We start from the raw sequence: 16,363 nt of genomic DNA, 5'->3' as shown, positions 1-16,363 counted from the left end.
AACTATTTCATTAACATTATTAAACATGCCTGTGAGGGTAATGAAGGAAAAATGACTTTTGTAAATATTACACAAAAACTAATTTCGTTGACAACTTGATCCATGCCTAACCTTTACAAGCACTGTAGTCTGGAGGCCATACAAGCAACAAGCAAAACCATTTAACTGTTAATTATATGTTGTTAAAATTCACCCAAGTGTTAACTAAAACTTACACAAGCATCAGTTTTATGGTTTGTAAGTGCATGACTAAGCAGTTGGAGTAAACAGCTGAATCAATGAAGACAAAAAAAAGTCAAATGAGAAATAATCCATATAGTTGCACATTCTTCTACAGTGGTAAGAGGGAGTGCCATGAAGAACATCTAAAAATCCTGAGCAGCAGGGGTGTCTTTGAAGGCCCCTTTTGTGGTCCCCCCACCCCCCACACCATCTCTCTCTCTCTCTCTCTCTCTCTCTCTCTCTCTCTCTCTCTCTCTCTCTCTCAAATAACTTGAAATCCGTATCCTCTAGGAAAAACGTACACCAGTAAAAACTAAATTCATTTTCCTACGTGAAAGGTCCTATTCATTTTTTTCTGTAGGACTAATAGTTAGCACATATGGAGTGAAAGAATATGAAAATTCCACATGATGTTCATGCGCGTTAGCTTAGATGGTTTTTGTAGGCCAATTTGAAGTACTTGCTGACTCGATAGACTAAAAGTATCCTGTACAAAATTGTTTGACTCCCTTTACTCTACTCTACTGTGGGACACTGTAAAAAATATCATTTACACGCTGTTGTACAAGGTACATCAGTAAAGATAAAATTTTCACATGTGTACGTTACAGTAAGAAAATGAATTTGAAAGTGATACTGTTTGATAATGGATAAAATGAAATTGTAGAAAAGGGCAAACTTAAACCAACTTTACTGTCCTCAGTTATTTCTAGCTGAATTCATACTGTAACACCGTATCTCTGACTAGTGTGCCTTATGTGCCATAGATGACTTTTTATGTGGAAGTCCAGTATGTTTTAGAAATTTCTCTGACCAAAAGAAATTCACTAGCAAAGCTGTAATTGTAAAGAAGATAAACTTTGTTTGTGATGGAATCACAGTACTGCTGTGAAGTCTTCTGAAGCAGCAGATGTAAAAGAAACAGTTCCCACTTAGTAGATACACCATATCAGCACAAACTGCTATATGGTGCAGTGAATGTATAAATGACTCTGCTCCGTACATGAGACATAGTTACAGAAATTGACAACTTATTGTAAGTGATCATCTGATCCATGTGCAGTGTTCATCACACACAAATTCAGTTTGATTGGCATATGGTGGACAGCAATTATATCTGATTTAAATGAAGTAACAATAGTGAAGTCCTTCTTAAACACTAGAGACTGTAAATATAGGTGTATTTAATTTGTTAGGTTAAAGACTATGATTTTAAAGGAAAGCTTTCTTTTTCTGTTGTCATTACTTGGGAGTAATATTTGTTCTAAAGCTGTGTTTATTTGGAAAAATATTTTGATGATACTGCAAGCTTATTTAAAATACCGGAAATGAGATACAGTAGTAATTGTGTTGTAAATTTTATGTAAAATTTAACAGACAAATGTGTGACTGGGATTTATGCCCATAAGGTTTTTGTGACAGGAGTTCCAGCTAGTTGGTTTGCCTGATCTAATTTACACAAGGGGTACATGTACCCTATCTTGGATGTTTTCTATTCCAAACGTAAAACTATGGGATTAAATTTCGAATCTTGTGTGAAGTAGGGTAAGCTGAAGCAACAGAAAACATACTGTGTGAACTAACTACATTGGAACAAGCAGAATTCAAGGATGTGTTTGATAAATTAACAAAAACTACAAAAAGCTTGCTTATCATGAAACACAAAGGTCCCAATCAGAAAGGATTTGAGGCTTCAGCTCAGACATGGTACCCAAGGAATGTGATTTTAAGTAACAGTGAAAAATGTAGGCAAATTTTATGTTTATCAAATGGAACATTAAATACAGTGCCTAGTGGCTGTGATTATTTCAAGAAATGTGTTTTATGTGCATCTGAAAGACAACACACATTTGGAGCACGAATTGTTTTGACTGCCATTCCCAGTGAGCATGAAGTCCTTGCAAAACATTGTTTGAGTTCAGTGTGGACATGATTGTACAATGTCAACAGGTGTAATGCTGAGATATGTATATTATTTTCTTTTCAGTAAAAGTTAATACATATTTTTAATATAAGTTCATGAATGAGAGTAGTGAAACAGAAGTTATCAAGTACAAGCTGTAACATACTTGAGTAACAGGGAAATTTCATGTTATTTTAAAACTATATCAAATCAGTTTAAAAAAATTAAATATTTATGTAACAGAAATTAGGCGCAAATATGAAGGAGAGAAAAATTCTGCATTTTCATTTCCCTAGCCATTTGCTGTTCAGTAATAAAAAAGAATTTCAATTACTGAATATTACAACATTGAAAAAGTACTTTTAATATGTAGTAATTCAACTGTTTGACAGGTCACACAACAATTTGGATGATGAAGGTAGAATGATAGCACCATGCAAGAGATTAGATATCTAGCAATAATTGTGCCTTAGATTTGAGATGGTGGTGCATATTTGTTCCTATAGCAATTTGAGTGCATGCTGTATGGTGCCCAGTACTACATAATTAATTTTCAGCAACCCTTGAGTGTACTGGAATGAAAGTTTCACTCTGCAGCAGAGTGTGCGCCGATATGAAACTTCCTGGCAGATTAAAACTGTGTGCCGGACCGAGACTCGAACTCGAGTCTCAGTCCGGCGCACAATTTTAATCTTCCAGGAAGTTACATTGAGTGTACTGATGTGCATTGATAATGGGTTTAAGTATTTCATTCTTCTTTGCTCAGATTGCTGTATTAGCTATGTACATGCAATCCCAAGATAATATGGATATTTGCTGTAAATACACTTTTGCTTAACTACTTTTCTTCATACATGTGCCTTTTGATTAGCAATTGTCTGCTGTTTCTTCTGTACAGATTTCATGCAATTTCCAACTACCTTATAATTTATATGAAAGAAGTACTTTCATTACATTTGATATTGATGCCAATGTTTTCATGCTGTATTATGTTAACTTTTATTCATGGTTGTCGCAGATGAGCATCACAGATACCTTAGAGAGGAACTGAGGGCAATCCAAGTTTCTTCTGATTTTGACATAGATAATTTGCAAGATTTAATGTATTATACAGTTAATGTTCAGTCTAGGTATGAATGTGAAAAAGATTGGTCATCCTGAAAGCCTGTTCAAATATTTACAACTGTCTATTGAAACAGGCACACCCTGAATGTTGTTCTACGCAAGCAGTGGCCTGGAAGTTCAAGAGCTACAAAAACACATTTGATTGTTAGCTTGAAGAGATGTTCATCATTACTCACGGGATCTAATGCCCACATGTGCCATATTCTTTCTGAAATGGTGAACAAGCCATGGGCTCATCCTTTACTGCGAAAAGTTATGGAAGAGTCTGAGTGTATCACTGAAGAGGAAGGTGAGCATCCAGAACTGAAATTAACATAAAACATTCATCAGTCACTCAGAATTATGTTATTAGTATGTATGATGACAGCAGGTCATAAACTGAGCTGTTTACCATGGAGCTTGTTACAATGAACTGTTAAGACATACAGATGATTAACCATTAAGTTTGTGTATTATATTCCAAGGTTTCATTTAAATTAAGACCTAAAAATTCATGCAGTTGTAAAGGATATTTGTATTGTTGGTTCTTAATATCATCCTCATCTATGTAATGGACAAAGCTACTACCTATTATGACACACAATTAAGAAAATTTCAGGTGTTTGAAGCGAAATGTATGTTCTGTTTGTAGGCGGCAAATGCTATTTCTAGTTTCCTCTTTTGTGGTATATCTTATGTACTTTGCAAAGAAATGAGAATTCTTAATAAATAAAGTTTACAGCCAACTGGTGGTGTAAGTTTAATGTGAAGGCCTTTACCAGATTTCGATACCATTAAGGTTACCCTCTTCAAAAGGAGGTCACACAAAGAAGGTATCCTCAGTAGTATCAAAACCTGCTTAAGGTTTTTACATTTAACTTACGCAATCCGTTGGCTGTAAACTTTGTTTGTCAAAAATTTATTTAGTTGCTGCTATCAGCCATGTTTAAAATTGTGAAAGAAGAGTTAGTAAACATGAGGTGTATTATTTACACGGTATTGTTTAAGATACTTTTGAGTGTGAATATAACAACTTTCATTCCCAAACACAAGATGAGGCACCCAATGTTGCTTGTGTTGTCATAGTGAACATTACAGCTCAAAGTTATTGCTTTCTTTCTCTTGACTTACTTACATATGTGTATAGTAATGTTGACCCTAATACAGAACACTACAGTTCTACATTAAAGCAATAACAATGAAGATATTTAATTAGCAGGTATGTTTCTAAAATGTTCTTCCAGTTGCATTGCATGAAATTAGTAAGAGATCAATTGTGGTAGCTCCTTCCCATAGTCATAGGGAGATAAATGTCGCAGAATAATGAGTCGGGGACTTTCGCATGCTCTTATTACACGATTTTCTTACATGTTATTATATGTTGGAAATTAGGGAACAGCATCAACCGAGGTACACTGCTGACTATTAATATTGTTAGGAAGGATACTAAAGAGTGAAATTTCAGTAATGGGTGACATAATGTCATGAGAGATTCTGCAAATGTTCAAATTTTTTGAAGTATTTATTGTAACAGCATCAGTTGCAAGTAGTCACACTAGATATCTAGTTCCAGTCACTTTTAATGGTCTTTTTCAGACCTAAAAATAAAACATAACATTAATAAATAACTACTTTTGTAGATACCATAGATTGAAAACATTTAAAATTTAATGTTTTTAAAATTGTTCCTGAAAAGCAGATAATGTAGACTGACAGTATATAAAATTTAAAGATGTTTAAAAAGAACAAACAAAATCTTTCACTATTAATGTTTTGTTTTGGTTTGGTTTATTTTTAGATCTGAAGATGCTGATTGTTAAATGTGATAAAAACTGGTTGTAAAGTGGGACTATTTCCAACAGATATAATAAGTATTTTTAAATGAAATTTCACTTATTGTGCATATATAGTACACTAGGAAGATTACACAATTAAATTTGTAAATAATCTGGGGTATATAACCCAGCAGATTGCGTCGAACTGAGCTCTGATGGCAGATTTAGGCACATCATTCCTGTCTACTTCAGCTCTAATGTAGATGGCGTTATGCCCATCTACTTTGTGCAGTTGTATGGAAATGCTAATCATTCGCATATTACAAGCATGTGGTACATTTCACGCCAAGTTGACTCTTTTTGCTTGCCATTTTCTTGGTGTTGCAGTTTTAATGACGTGCAATGTATATATTCTGTAGTGTGATCTCTTGGATCTCGTACTGTTTGTGTTGACAAGGATGTGTCTTGGCTACAAGGAAGCAGTATCTCTCGTATTTCTACGTAGTACTGTATGTTGTGTTCACTCAAAGTACATGAAACTTACTGTACATTTTCGTATGTTGCTACTGTCAGACTAGATATTAAGTTTGCAGCAGAAATTTATTACTTAGAAAAGGAAGTTGTTCAGAATGTTGAAAAGAGCAGCAAGGAGAATTACAGCCTTGTATCACAATTTACACACACACACACACACACACTCTCTCTTGACAGCTAACCATCTCCAATATTTCATTCTCCTGAACCTTCTAATGTTCTTATAAACTTTCCACTCAAATTAAGTTAGTATTACAGGCAATTTGTATTACAGTTTGACACACTGGCATTTTGCAGCCATCTGTTGATAATCTAAATCACTCTTCACTTCCATTACAGTATCATCTGCCTGTGAGTTCCCGGAAGAATATACCATTCTCCCTTCATAGGTCTGTATTGTTTGGTCAAAGATCTTTGCCCCCCCTCCCTCCTCTGTATCAGCATCTTTGATCTGAAGAAAGTAAGGAAGATGTGCAGGAAAACAGGAGATGAAGAAGTGTAAGAAGAATGAAAGACAGTGTGAAAAAATGCAAAATATTTTAATGTGTGATGCCTAATGCCTTAGCCTCTAGTATTTATGTCAAAGAAAATGCTGATATTCCTACAGTTTTTTTCCTCCCCCCCCCCCCCCCCCCCCCCCTCCTCCCCATATTTTGCATTGTTCAAGCCCTTTTATGTTGACTGCAAACAATCATTACTACCTCAAAATTGTTAAAAACAGTGAGATAATTTACTCTAAAAGTTATTACTTGATAATCAGATGAATATTACTTTCAAGAGACACAACAATATGGTTCATGCTCTATTCTTATAGTCAGTAATTATGCTCCATATGAAAACGTGCAGACATGAAATCACCAAATCTCCTCTGGTATAACAAGAGTACCTATCATACAGCCAGGAGAGCAGCGTGCTGACCCCGTGCCCCTCCATACTGCATCCAAATGAAAGCATGTGGCAGAGGATGACACAGTCGTCAGTTAGCATCACGCAGTCCTCTGGGGCTGTTCACAGTGTTTACTTTTAGTTATATAATCAATGTGGATTTACGAGATACAGACATTTTCAGGACATAGTTAATTCTCACCTGCCTTTTATGTCAACATATACCTGTTGGACCATTAGTGATTTCAGAGAGAATTATAGATAGGCTCCTTTTTTAGAGGAGATCATACTAAGTTATCTTATTTTTAATATTTATGTAACTTGGACATCATAATTGTACAATAATGTAATTTGCACAATCGCTACTTGTCCATTATTAACGTGTGTGTGTGTGTGTGTGTGTGTGTGTGTGTGTGTGTGTGTAGGGGGGGGGGGGGGGGGGGCATGTATGTGTGCAGTCAAATTTTGAAGGCTTAGGTTCATTTGAGCAACTGCCAGTGGGCTCTTGCTTGGAATGTGGTGTTTTTTTATTTGAGTAGCAAGAAGCAGCCAGAATATGCCAGGACAAATTTTTTGTCGCTCTCAAGCTGCAAGTTCATGTGCATAGCTGTCTCGAGTGTAGTAGGGTTGTCTCCATGTGACCTGTGTACACATTTTTGTTATTTTTCTATTTTTACTTCGTGTACAGCTCTCACATCAAATGAAAACAAAATGGATTTCTATAACTGGAAGGTATCAAGTGAATTAATATACATTCACATAATCACGGAAGACTAAATAATACGTTGTAGTTTCAGTTTTCTGATTTTATATTATTAGCAGGTCAAGCATTCATTGCCATGCAGAACATAGAAGTTATTTTTGTTGCTTTGCAAAGTTAGTTTGGCTTTTCTTAATGACCTAAAATAAACTTCTCTTTTCCGCTACAATAGTCAATTTATTTGAAACAAAGTGCTTCTTTCCACTGTTGGCTAGTTCCAACTATTTGCTCAATTTCAAATGCACATGTTCATTTTCTTGTATGTATGACATTAACAGATCACTTATTATGCCATAATAAGGAATAAAACGTGAGAGAATACTCCAAGAAAGTTGTCATACTGAAAACCACACTGAAAAGCTTAATACCTGGTACTTCAGCGTGAATCTCGGCACATGAATGTGCACTTTTATCTGAATTATGCTTCTTAGTTTGGTTTACAAAATTCCAATGCTCTTTGAGTATTCTGATGTCTTGTCCTTTTTTATGGCATAATGTGAGATCTGTGAATGCTATATGTACAAACATGTGCAGTAAATGTTCGCTTGAAGGTGACTAAACAGATGAATTTGGTCAGTAGCGTAGAATTAAATATTTTGTTTCAAATGTATTGACAGCTTCAGCAGAATAAATTGTTTCTTTTAAAAATCTGCATTCCATGAGCACATTCTTTTTTGATCATTAGACATGTTTTGACATCTGTCTGGTATCTTACCTAGGTTTCACATCATTTTCTTGTGTTCTTTACATCTTAAATTTTCAGAATGTCGTTCTGAGGTAAATGCAGGGTGTATATGACCCAGGACAACCGGGAGATCTGGGGAAAAAATCTAGAATTTTATCATCCGGGAGAAAACCGGGAAAATCCCAGGGATATTTTAGAATTCCAGGAATTTTTCATTGTTTTAGTTTTCAGTTACATTTTTGTAACTTTGATTGATAATAACCAATACTCTATCAAAGTATATTACTGTATCTCGCTACTGCAGAATAATACTGAAGCAATAAAACATGAATGAGAGAGAAGAAAACAAAAATAAGACCTGAGTTGCAAAGGAAATGCGACCATGTTCAACATCGAAACACAGTGCTCATACAAGCATCTGCCAACAGAAAAATGTGTCAAACGCTTTAGAAAGACTGTGCAGTGCCTCATGACAACAGATTGCCTCCAATGAGCATGATGTTACAACTGCCTAAATTAGATTAGTTTGAGCAGTTACGAGCGAGCTCATGCGCAGTTGAGTCGCGTATAACTAGTACCTTCTCCCGCTTCTGGCTACAGAAATGTGGCAGTTAGCTGAATGAGCAATAGCAGCTAGCAGCCAGGTGCTAACTGGAAAAATTTTGCTGACGCGCCTAAGCTGGCAGATTCACGCATGCGTAACAGGCCCGGATCTAGGGGACAGGTGGCAAACTTTCAAAAGGGGGGGGGGGGGGGGGGCACCAAATTCATATTCGTCACAAAAAAGACCTTGTTTCACAAAGCGCCTAGCATCTAGCGGATGTTGGTCTATTGATTTTTCATATGATTTTGAAACGTATCCCTGTAGGATTTTAACATTCTTGAACAAATTCTATGTTATTTCTGAATGAATCAGAAGTTGATTTTTGAATGCTTGGATAGTGTACATGACGTCTCTGCCAGGGGAATCCCCGTCGCATCTAGCAATAAACTGTCCTGCAGACAAAAGTGGACTGCGCTACACGAGCTAAGCAGAACAAAGCTGAACAGGTGAATGCCAGTCGCTGTTTGTATGGTTGACTGGGATTGTGTTGTTATAATTACTAGCAAGATCCATAGGTTGAGACTACTAGAGAGGAAATATACAAGTAACGGGAAGAAGAGGTAAGAAATATTATGTATTATCTTCTCAGTGTATCCAAGAAAATGAAATTTTGCAGAAAAGTTTTGGCCAGAAGTATTCTTGTTCTTCCGGTTCCAAATAATCCCATCCAATATTAATTGGGAGTTGCTTTTTTTTTTTTTTTTTTTTTTTTTTTTTTTTTTTTTTTTTTTTAAAAAAAAAAAAGAGGGGCAGGATGTCAAACCGGCTGACTGGGAGCAGGGCATTTTAATTTCCACTGTCTTTGAATATACACTCCTGGAAATTGAAATAAGAACACCGTGAATTCATTGTCCCAGGAAGGGGAAACTTTATTGACACATTCCTGGGGTCAGATACATCACATGATCACACTGACAGAACCACAGGCACATAGACACAGGCAACAGAGCATGCACAATGTCGGCACTAGTACAGTGTATATCCACCTTTCGCAGCAATGCAGGCTGCTATTCTCCCATGGAGACGATCATAGAGATGCTGGATGTAGTCCTGTAGAACGGCTTGCCATGCCATTTCCACCTGGCGCCTCAGTTGGACCAGCGTTCGTGCTGGACGTGCAGACCGCGTGAGACGACGCTTCATCCAGTCCCAAACATGCTCAATGGGGGACAGATCCGGAGATCTTGCTGGCCAGGGTAGTTGACTTACACCTTCTAGAGCACGTTGGGTGGCACGGGATACATGCGGACGTGCATTGTCCTGTTGGAACAGCAAGTTCCCTTGCCGGTCTAGGAATGGTAGAACGATGGGTTCGATGACGGTTTGCATGTACCGTGCACTATTCAGTGTCCCCTCGACGATCACCAGTGGTGTACGGCGAGTGTAGGAGATCGCTCCCCACACCATGATGCCGGGTGTTGGCCCTGTGTGCCTCGGTCGTATGCAGTCCTGATTGTGGCGCTCACCTGCACGGCGCCAAACACGCATACGACCATCATCGGCACCAAGGCAGAAGCGACTCTCATCGCTGAAGACGACACGTCTCCATTCGTCCCTCCATTCACGCCTGTCGCGACACCACTGGAGGCGGGCTGCACGATGTTGGGGCGTGAGCGGAAGACGGCCTAACGGTGTGCGGGACCGTAGCCCAGCTTCATGGAGACGGTTGCGAATGGTCCTCGCTGATACCCCAGGAGCAACAGTGTCCCTAATTTGCTGGGAAGTGGCGGTGCGGTCCCCTACGGCACTGCGTAGGATCCTACGGTCTTGGCGTGCATCCGTGCGTCGCTGCGGTCCGGTCCCAGGTCGACGGGCACGTGCACCTTCCGCCGACCACTGGCGACAACATCGATGTACTGTGGAGACCTCACGCCCCACGTGTTGAGCAATTCGGCGGTACGTCCACCCGGCCTCCCGCATGCCCACTATACGCCCTCGCTCAAAGTCCGTCAACTGCACATACGGTTCACGTCCACGCTGTCGCGGCATGCTACCAGTGTTAAAGACTGCGATGGAGCTCCGTATGCCACGGCAAACTGGCTGACACTGACGGCGGCGGTGCACAAATGCTGCGCAGCTAGCGCCATTCGACGGCCAACACCGCGGTTCCTGGTGTGTCCGCTGTGCCGTGCGTGTGATCATTGCTTGTACAGCCCTCTCGCAGTGTCCGGAGCAAGTATGGTGGGTCTGACACACCGGTGTCAATGTGTTCTTTTTTACATTTCCAGGAGTGTAGTTTGATGGCATCCATTACAAAATATTACACGTTTGAATTCCACAGGGTGAAATACAGTCATGTGCAATAGAAAAATGCTGTGTGAAGAGGCGTGGCATTGCACTTTGGCATGCTGAAGACCAACTATCAAGTCTTACATTTCTTCAAACATGTGTGTTTTATGCGTTGGACTGTTCAGAAAGATGTGTGCTGCAATATGAACATTTTTTGAAAAGTCGATTTTTAAAATTTTTGGCATTCTATCTCAAACACTTGGTGCGGGGTACGGCTATATCGTAGATCTGGGGCAAATGTGCAGATCAGTCTGAGTTGTAGTGGGGAGATGGTTAGTCTCCATGTGACCCGTGCTTACATTTAATGATTTTGGCGTTTCCTCTTTGTTTACTACTGTCACGTCAAATGAAAGCAAAATGTATTTCTGTGACCAGGAACTATCAAGTGAATTAAAATACATTTACATAATTACAGAGGGCTAAAATTTGTTATTAGTTTCAGACTATTTTATTTCCACCTTTCTGACAGCCTAGCATTAATTGCATTGCAGAAAAATGAAGTTATTTTTGTCTGTTTGCTAAAGAAATTTGGCTTTTATTAATCTTTTTCCACTGCGGCAGTCAATTTATTTGAAAGGAAGTGTTTAATTCCACATTATTGGCTGATTTTTAACTGTCGCTGAATTTCAAGCGCACGTTTTCATCTTCTAGCACGTTTGGCATTATGCCATAATAAAGACCCAAACATGAGATAGTAGTGTACTGGTACTCCTAAAAAATTAACATCCGAATCTGGACACGCCAATGTGCACTTTAGGCTGAGTTATGCATTTTAGTATGGTTCACAAAATTCCGATGCTCTTGGAGCATCTTCTGATGTCTGGTTTCTTTTATGACATAATGTAAGATCTTTTAATTTTTTACACATACAAACAATCAGGCTTCCTGCATCATTGTAGCCGTGCATGCGTGGCGACGCCTGTTTTCTGTCGCTCTCTGGCAACTGCTAAAATGAACCTATTTCCAACAGGTTGCGAGAAAATATTGTGAATGATTGTTTGAAAAGCGTTACTTTCAAAGTAAATTTTCTTTTACACAAGATGATCTGTGTACGGAGAATGTACAATGAATTTCTTAAATCACAGAGCATTTGACTCTCATTTAAAAAACAACTCTTTGAGGACGACTATTTAAAATAATTTTGAGCCCAGAAGATTAGACATTTATGTCGTCGTAAAAAAATTTACTGGCACATTTGTGTAATGTATCTTAAAGTGTAGCACGCGCAAAAAGGATCAACATTATATGTGAAAGCTTAACTTCACATCCAGCTTATTAATCTTAGAGGCTAATATATGAAAGCTTTTCTTTTCTTGTAGCAACACTATGCATATTAATTTAAACCATTAACATTTCCTATTTGTATGTTCGCGCTACTTAACAGTGATGTTCCTATTGGCTGACTAAATCCCGTGTCCTGTGCTCTGAATATCCGGCTGGCGAGATCATGTGACATGAGCTATGACTGGCTTACAAAAGTGCATCGCAATCTCGATTTCAACGCTTCAGATAGTAACATGCGGTGTTTGGTGGAATTTGAATTTATACTTTCATAACATGAAAATATAGTGTACATGTTGCTGTACATCAGACATCTTTCCAAAACGTGTTTTTTCCCTGAATTTCATTTCCTAAAGTGCCGGGAAATTCTATGCCAGTGTATAAAACTATAACCACTCAAAGGATTGATAAGTTTTACAGTTTCGAGGAATAGTATACTGTCCCTTAATGCGGAAAATGTGTATTTTCACCCGGGAGAAAGTTTATTTTTTACCGCGAAATCTAGGAAAAATCCGGGAAATTTTTTTTTATTTATTTATTTTTTTTTTATTTATTTTTTTTTTATTTATTTATTTTTTTTTTTTTTTTCTTGTCCACGTATACATCCTGTAAATGATAAAGTTGCGGCGTACCTTGTTTTATCATTGTTGATATGTATGGTATGTTTTGTGAACAGTATTTTTATATCCTTATACACCTCATTTTTATCGTGGTTTCATTAATACAACCTAGAACAAGCATGAAAAAAACTGTAGACCACATGGTCTAAGAGCTATTTCAGTAGTGCTGCTTCTCTGCATATTTGACTGACACTAGACACTATGTATTTCGACTGGAAACTGTTTATTTTCCTGAGCTTTAATATCTAAGAGCAAGAATTATGAGTGATTCTGTACATAACGCAGCATAAGATCAGAGACTATTGACACTGTACTCTGTCTGGACTAATAACATAATACATGTTGTGGTTGTTCTCTCCATCTAGCTCTGACGTTGTCACTCAGAAAAGAGCAATGAACAATACAAAGCCAACAGAAACGTAAAACAACTCTTTTTCCATTATTCACTTTTTTCATTTCATACTCTACCTATTGAGATCATCTAAGTCTGTTGGAAGTAACAGCAAAAAATTAAATGCCCATGCACAAAGTGCAAGACATAAAATGAATCGCTATGTTTATACAACAGAAATCCCGACTTCATAAAAATAGCCAGCCCTTTTCACCAGGGAATTCAAACACAAAACTAGCCAACACAAATAAAATACAAAGTATTTTTCTTGTTGTTTAGAGAGAATCTTAAATGTGTATTGCTTTTCATACAGTAAAATTGCTGCATCAGGAATGACGTTTTAACTAATTCTTATTTACTACTAAATCACACATTTTGCCAACAGTATTCCCATGTTCCTGCAAAATTATATTGTATGATACAATGCCGGAGATGTGACATCATATACACTGAGATGCATAAAGCAAATCTCAGGACAAAATTCACTAAGAGATACAGGTGACTAATGAGTACAGATATGTTAAATATATGACACATATGCATAAGCAAGCAAAGCCTCAGGTAAAAAATTTCCTTATAAACCCCTGTATCAATTTCAACCAAACTAAGTACACATACACCAATGAGCCAAAACATTATGACCTCCACGATTACTAGCTTGTTTGTCTGTTTTTGGAATATAATACACCACTGATTCTGAGTATCAAGGCTCGAACAGTTTGTTGTTAGGTTTGTGGAGGTATGTTGCATTACATGTCTATTCACAGGTCATGTAATTCGCCTATATAATGGGCTGCTGATTTGCGTATGCGGTGATGGCACCCAATAGCAACCCAGATTGTTTCCATAAGATTTGCATCAGGCAAATTTGGTTGCCGAGACATTAACGTGAGTTCACTATAAAGCTCCTCAAACCACTGTAGCATGGTTCTGGCTCTGAGACTCTGACAATTGAACTACTGAAAGATGACATCGCCGTCGGGGAAAACATCAAGCACAAAGTGATGTAGGTGGTTTGGAGCTCTCGGCGTGTATTCGATTACTATCCCAGGCCACATGCTAGCGCAAGAGAATATCTCTCACAACAGAATACTGTTCCCAAAAGCCTGTGTCCGATTCACACTTCACATTTCAAGCCACCTTCCACCGCAATGACATCGTTTGTGGAGACGACCATTGACCTAGGATAGCTAAAATGTGAATCACCAAAAGAGCCGGCACATTTCCATTGGTCGACAGTCGAATCCCAATGGTCTCATGCCCACTGCAATTGTAATTATTGATGTAGTTGGGGCAACATGTGAACACACAGGGATGGTCTATTTTGGAGCTCTATGTTCAACAATATACAGTGAATGTTGTGTTCTGAAATACTTGTGCATGCACCAGCATTGTGCTCTTTTGGCAAAAATGCCACAGATTACCATCTATCCTACTTTACAGAGCAGACAAGCCTCTGAACCCTACATTCTGTGAAGAATTGTGGATGTCCAATCTTTGAGCACCTAGTGTTAGTTTACTGTCCTATCTTTTTCCGTAGATGCTCACGACAGTAGCATATGCACATTCGACCAGCTTCACTGTTTTCGAGATACTCATTCACAGGCTCTGCATAACAATAATCTGTCTTTGTCAAAGTTGCATATCTCAGTGGATTTCCCAATTTGCAGCACATATCCCATTCATATCTGCTCCACTTACATACTTTTGTTACAGCATTATGTGCCTGCAATGCTACTAGGCGGCATCCAATATTGTGGTGGGCAGTGGTCATAATGTTTTGGCTTATTAGTGTACTACTCACTATCTGGAAAGAAATGCTGTGGGGGTAAGAACCAGCAACCTACTATTGGGACAGAGAGAAGAGGAGAGGAAGAGAGAGGCAGATGGAGAGGGGGAAGGAAGAGATAAACAGGTGGAGAGGGAGAAGGAACAGGTGGACAGAGAAAGGAGGTACGAGGAAATGGCTAGATTGAGTGGTGGAAGGAGGAGATGGACACGGGGAAGGGGGAGGCGGATGAGGAGGAGGAGGAGGGCATAGACAGGGGGGTCGGGGGGAAGAGGAAATGGATTAATAGAATTGGAATAAATACATACCCAGGCACTGTCAGTATTCAGCTAGTGTAAGAATAACAGAGATAAGCAATTGTGCAAAATCTTTGCGCATTTGCTTTGTGGGGGGGGGGGGGGGGGGGGGGTAGGAAAAGAGGATGCGGGAATGTAAAATGGGAACTACATATTTTGTTGCTTGATATCACTGTGTGCAATTGTCAGTTTTTGTTGGCATGATGTATATATGAATTTTCATCACATTATGCACTATGCCATTGTATCATTTATCGCTGTACCTTTCACATCATACCACACTTAATGTTTACATCATGTGCATAACTTCTCCGAAAACCATTTGGGGAACTAAAAGAGAAATAACAGTACAGGTAACACTGTTCTATTCTTATAAACAGTGTGCTTGTTTCAAGTGATTCCTGGAAGTATTTTATGACTATTATGTAAATGCAGGCACAAAAAACCAAATGCACAAGATTAAAAAAGTTGCTTGATTCAGAATCGTAAACAGAAACAGATTGAAGGTAGCACATTAATACATGGAAATTGCATTTCCTATTTTTAACTACCTCAATTTACACAAAAAAACCATGTCCTTTTGTAGACCTTTGAGGCATTATTGTATCTAAACTTAGCATTTACTTAGTATGCAAATTGTAATACATTAACTGCCAAATATGGTTGTTCAGTTTTGTAAGTAGCTCTCTGGCAACTGCTCAAATAAATTTAATATTTAGGAACAGTCAAATGAAAATGAGACTGATGGAAAAATGTAATTAAACTGTTTACAATTTCAAAGGTAATCACCATAACTGTTAATATACTCATCCCAGTGAGAGACAAAATGATCAATGCCTTAATGGAAAATTTTTTGTGGTTGCCTTCGGAACTGTCATTGTACTGGATGTGCACCTCTTCATCCTAAGCTAATTGATGGCCACAAATGTCATTCTTCAGGACTCCTAAAATATGGAAATCACATAGGGAGAGATTGGGACTGTATGGAGGATGTGTCCATGTGGGACACTTTGCAAAAATTTGAGTGCACCACAGAGTCTAAATACCCAGGAATGTTGATGGATGGCATCATTCTGCTGCCGGATAAGGTCTGCTCACATGTTGCCAGGGTTTCTAGGAAGCTCGTAGACATCCGCCTTACAGTCCACATCTCCCTGTGTGATTTCCATATTTTTGAAGCTCTGAAAAGAGGCATTCGTGACCATCAATTTGCTTTGGACTGAGG

The 16,363-nt window shown here is 38.4% G+C and overlaps 1 protein-coding gene across 1 annotated transcript in view; it reads left to right on the top strand.

Moving 5' to 3' along the window:
• Positions 1–16,363, top strand: part of LOC124556067 (serine-rich adhesin for platelets-like) — a 209,365-nt gene that overhangs the window by 146,428 nt on the left and 46,574 nt on the right. The window contains exon 3 of the mRNA XM_047130096.1: positions 3,325–3,539. Coding sequence (XP_046986052.1) covers positions 3,325–3,539 — 215 coding nt within the window. The remainder of the gene's footprint in view (positions 1–3,324; positions 3,540–16,363) is intronic.

This window comes from Schistocerca americana, chromosome X (assembly GCF_021461395.2).
Source record: "Schistocerca americana isolate TAMUIC-IGC-003095 chromosome X, iqSchAmer2.1, whole genome shotgun sequence".
NCBI classification, from domain to species: Eukaryota; Metazoa; Arthropoda; class Insecta; order Orthoptera; family Acrididae; genus Schistocerca; species Schistocerca americana.
This window is presented reverse-complemented; position numbering and strand designations above follow the sequence as displayed.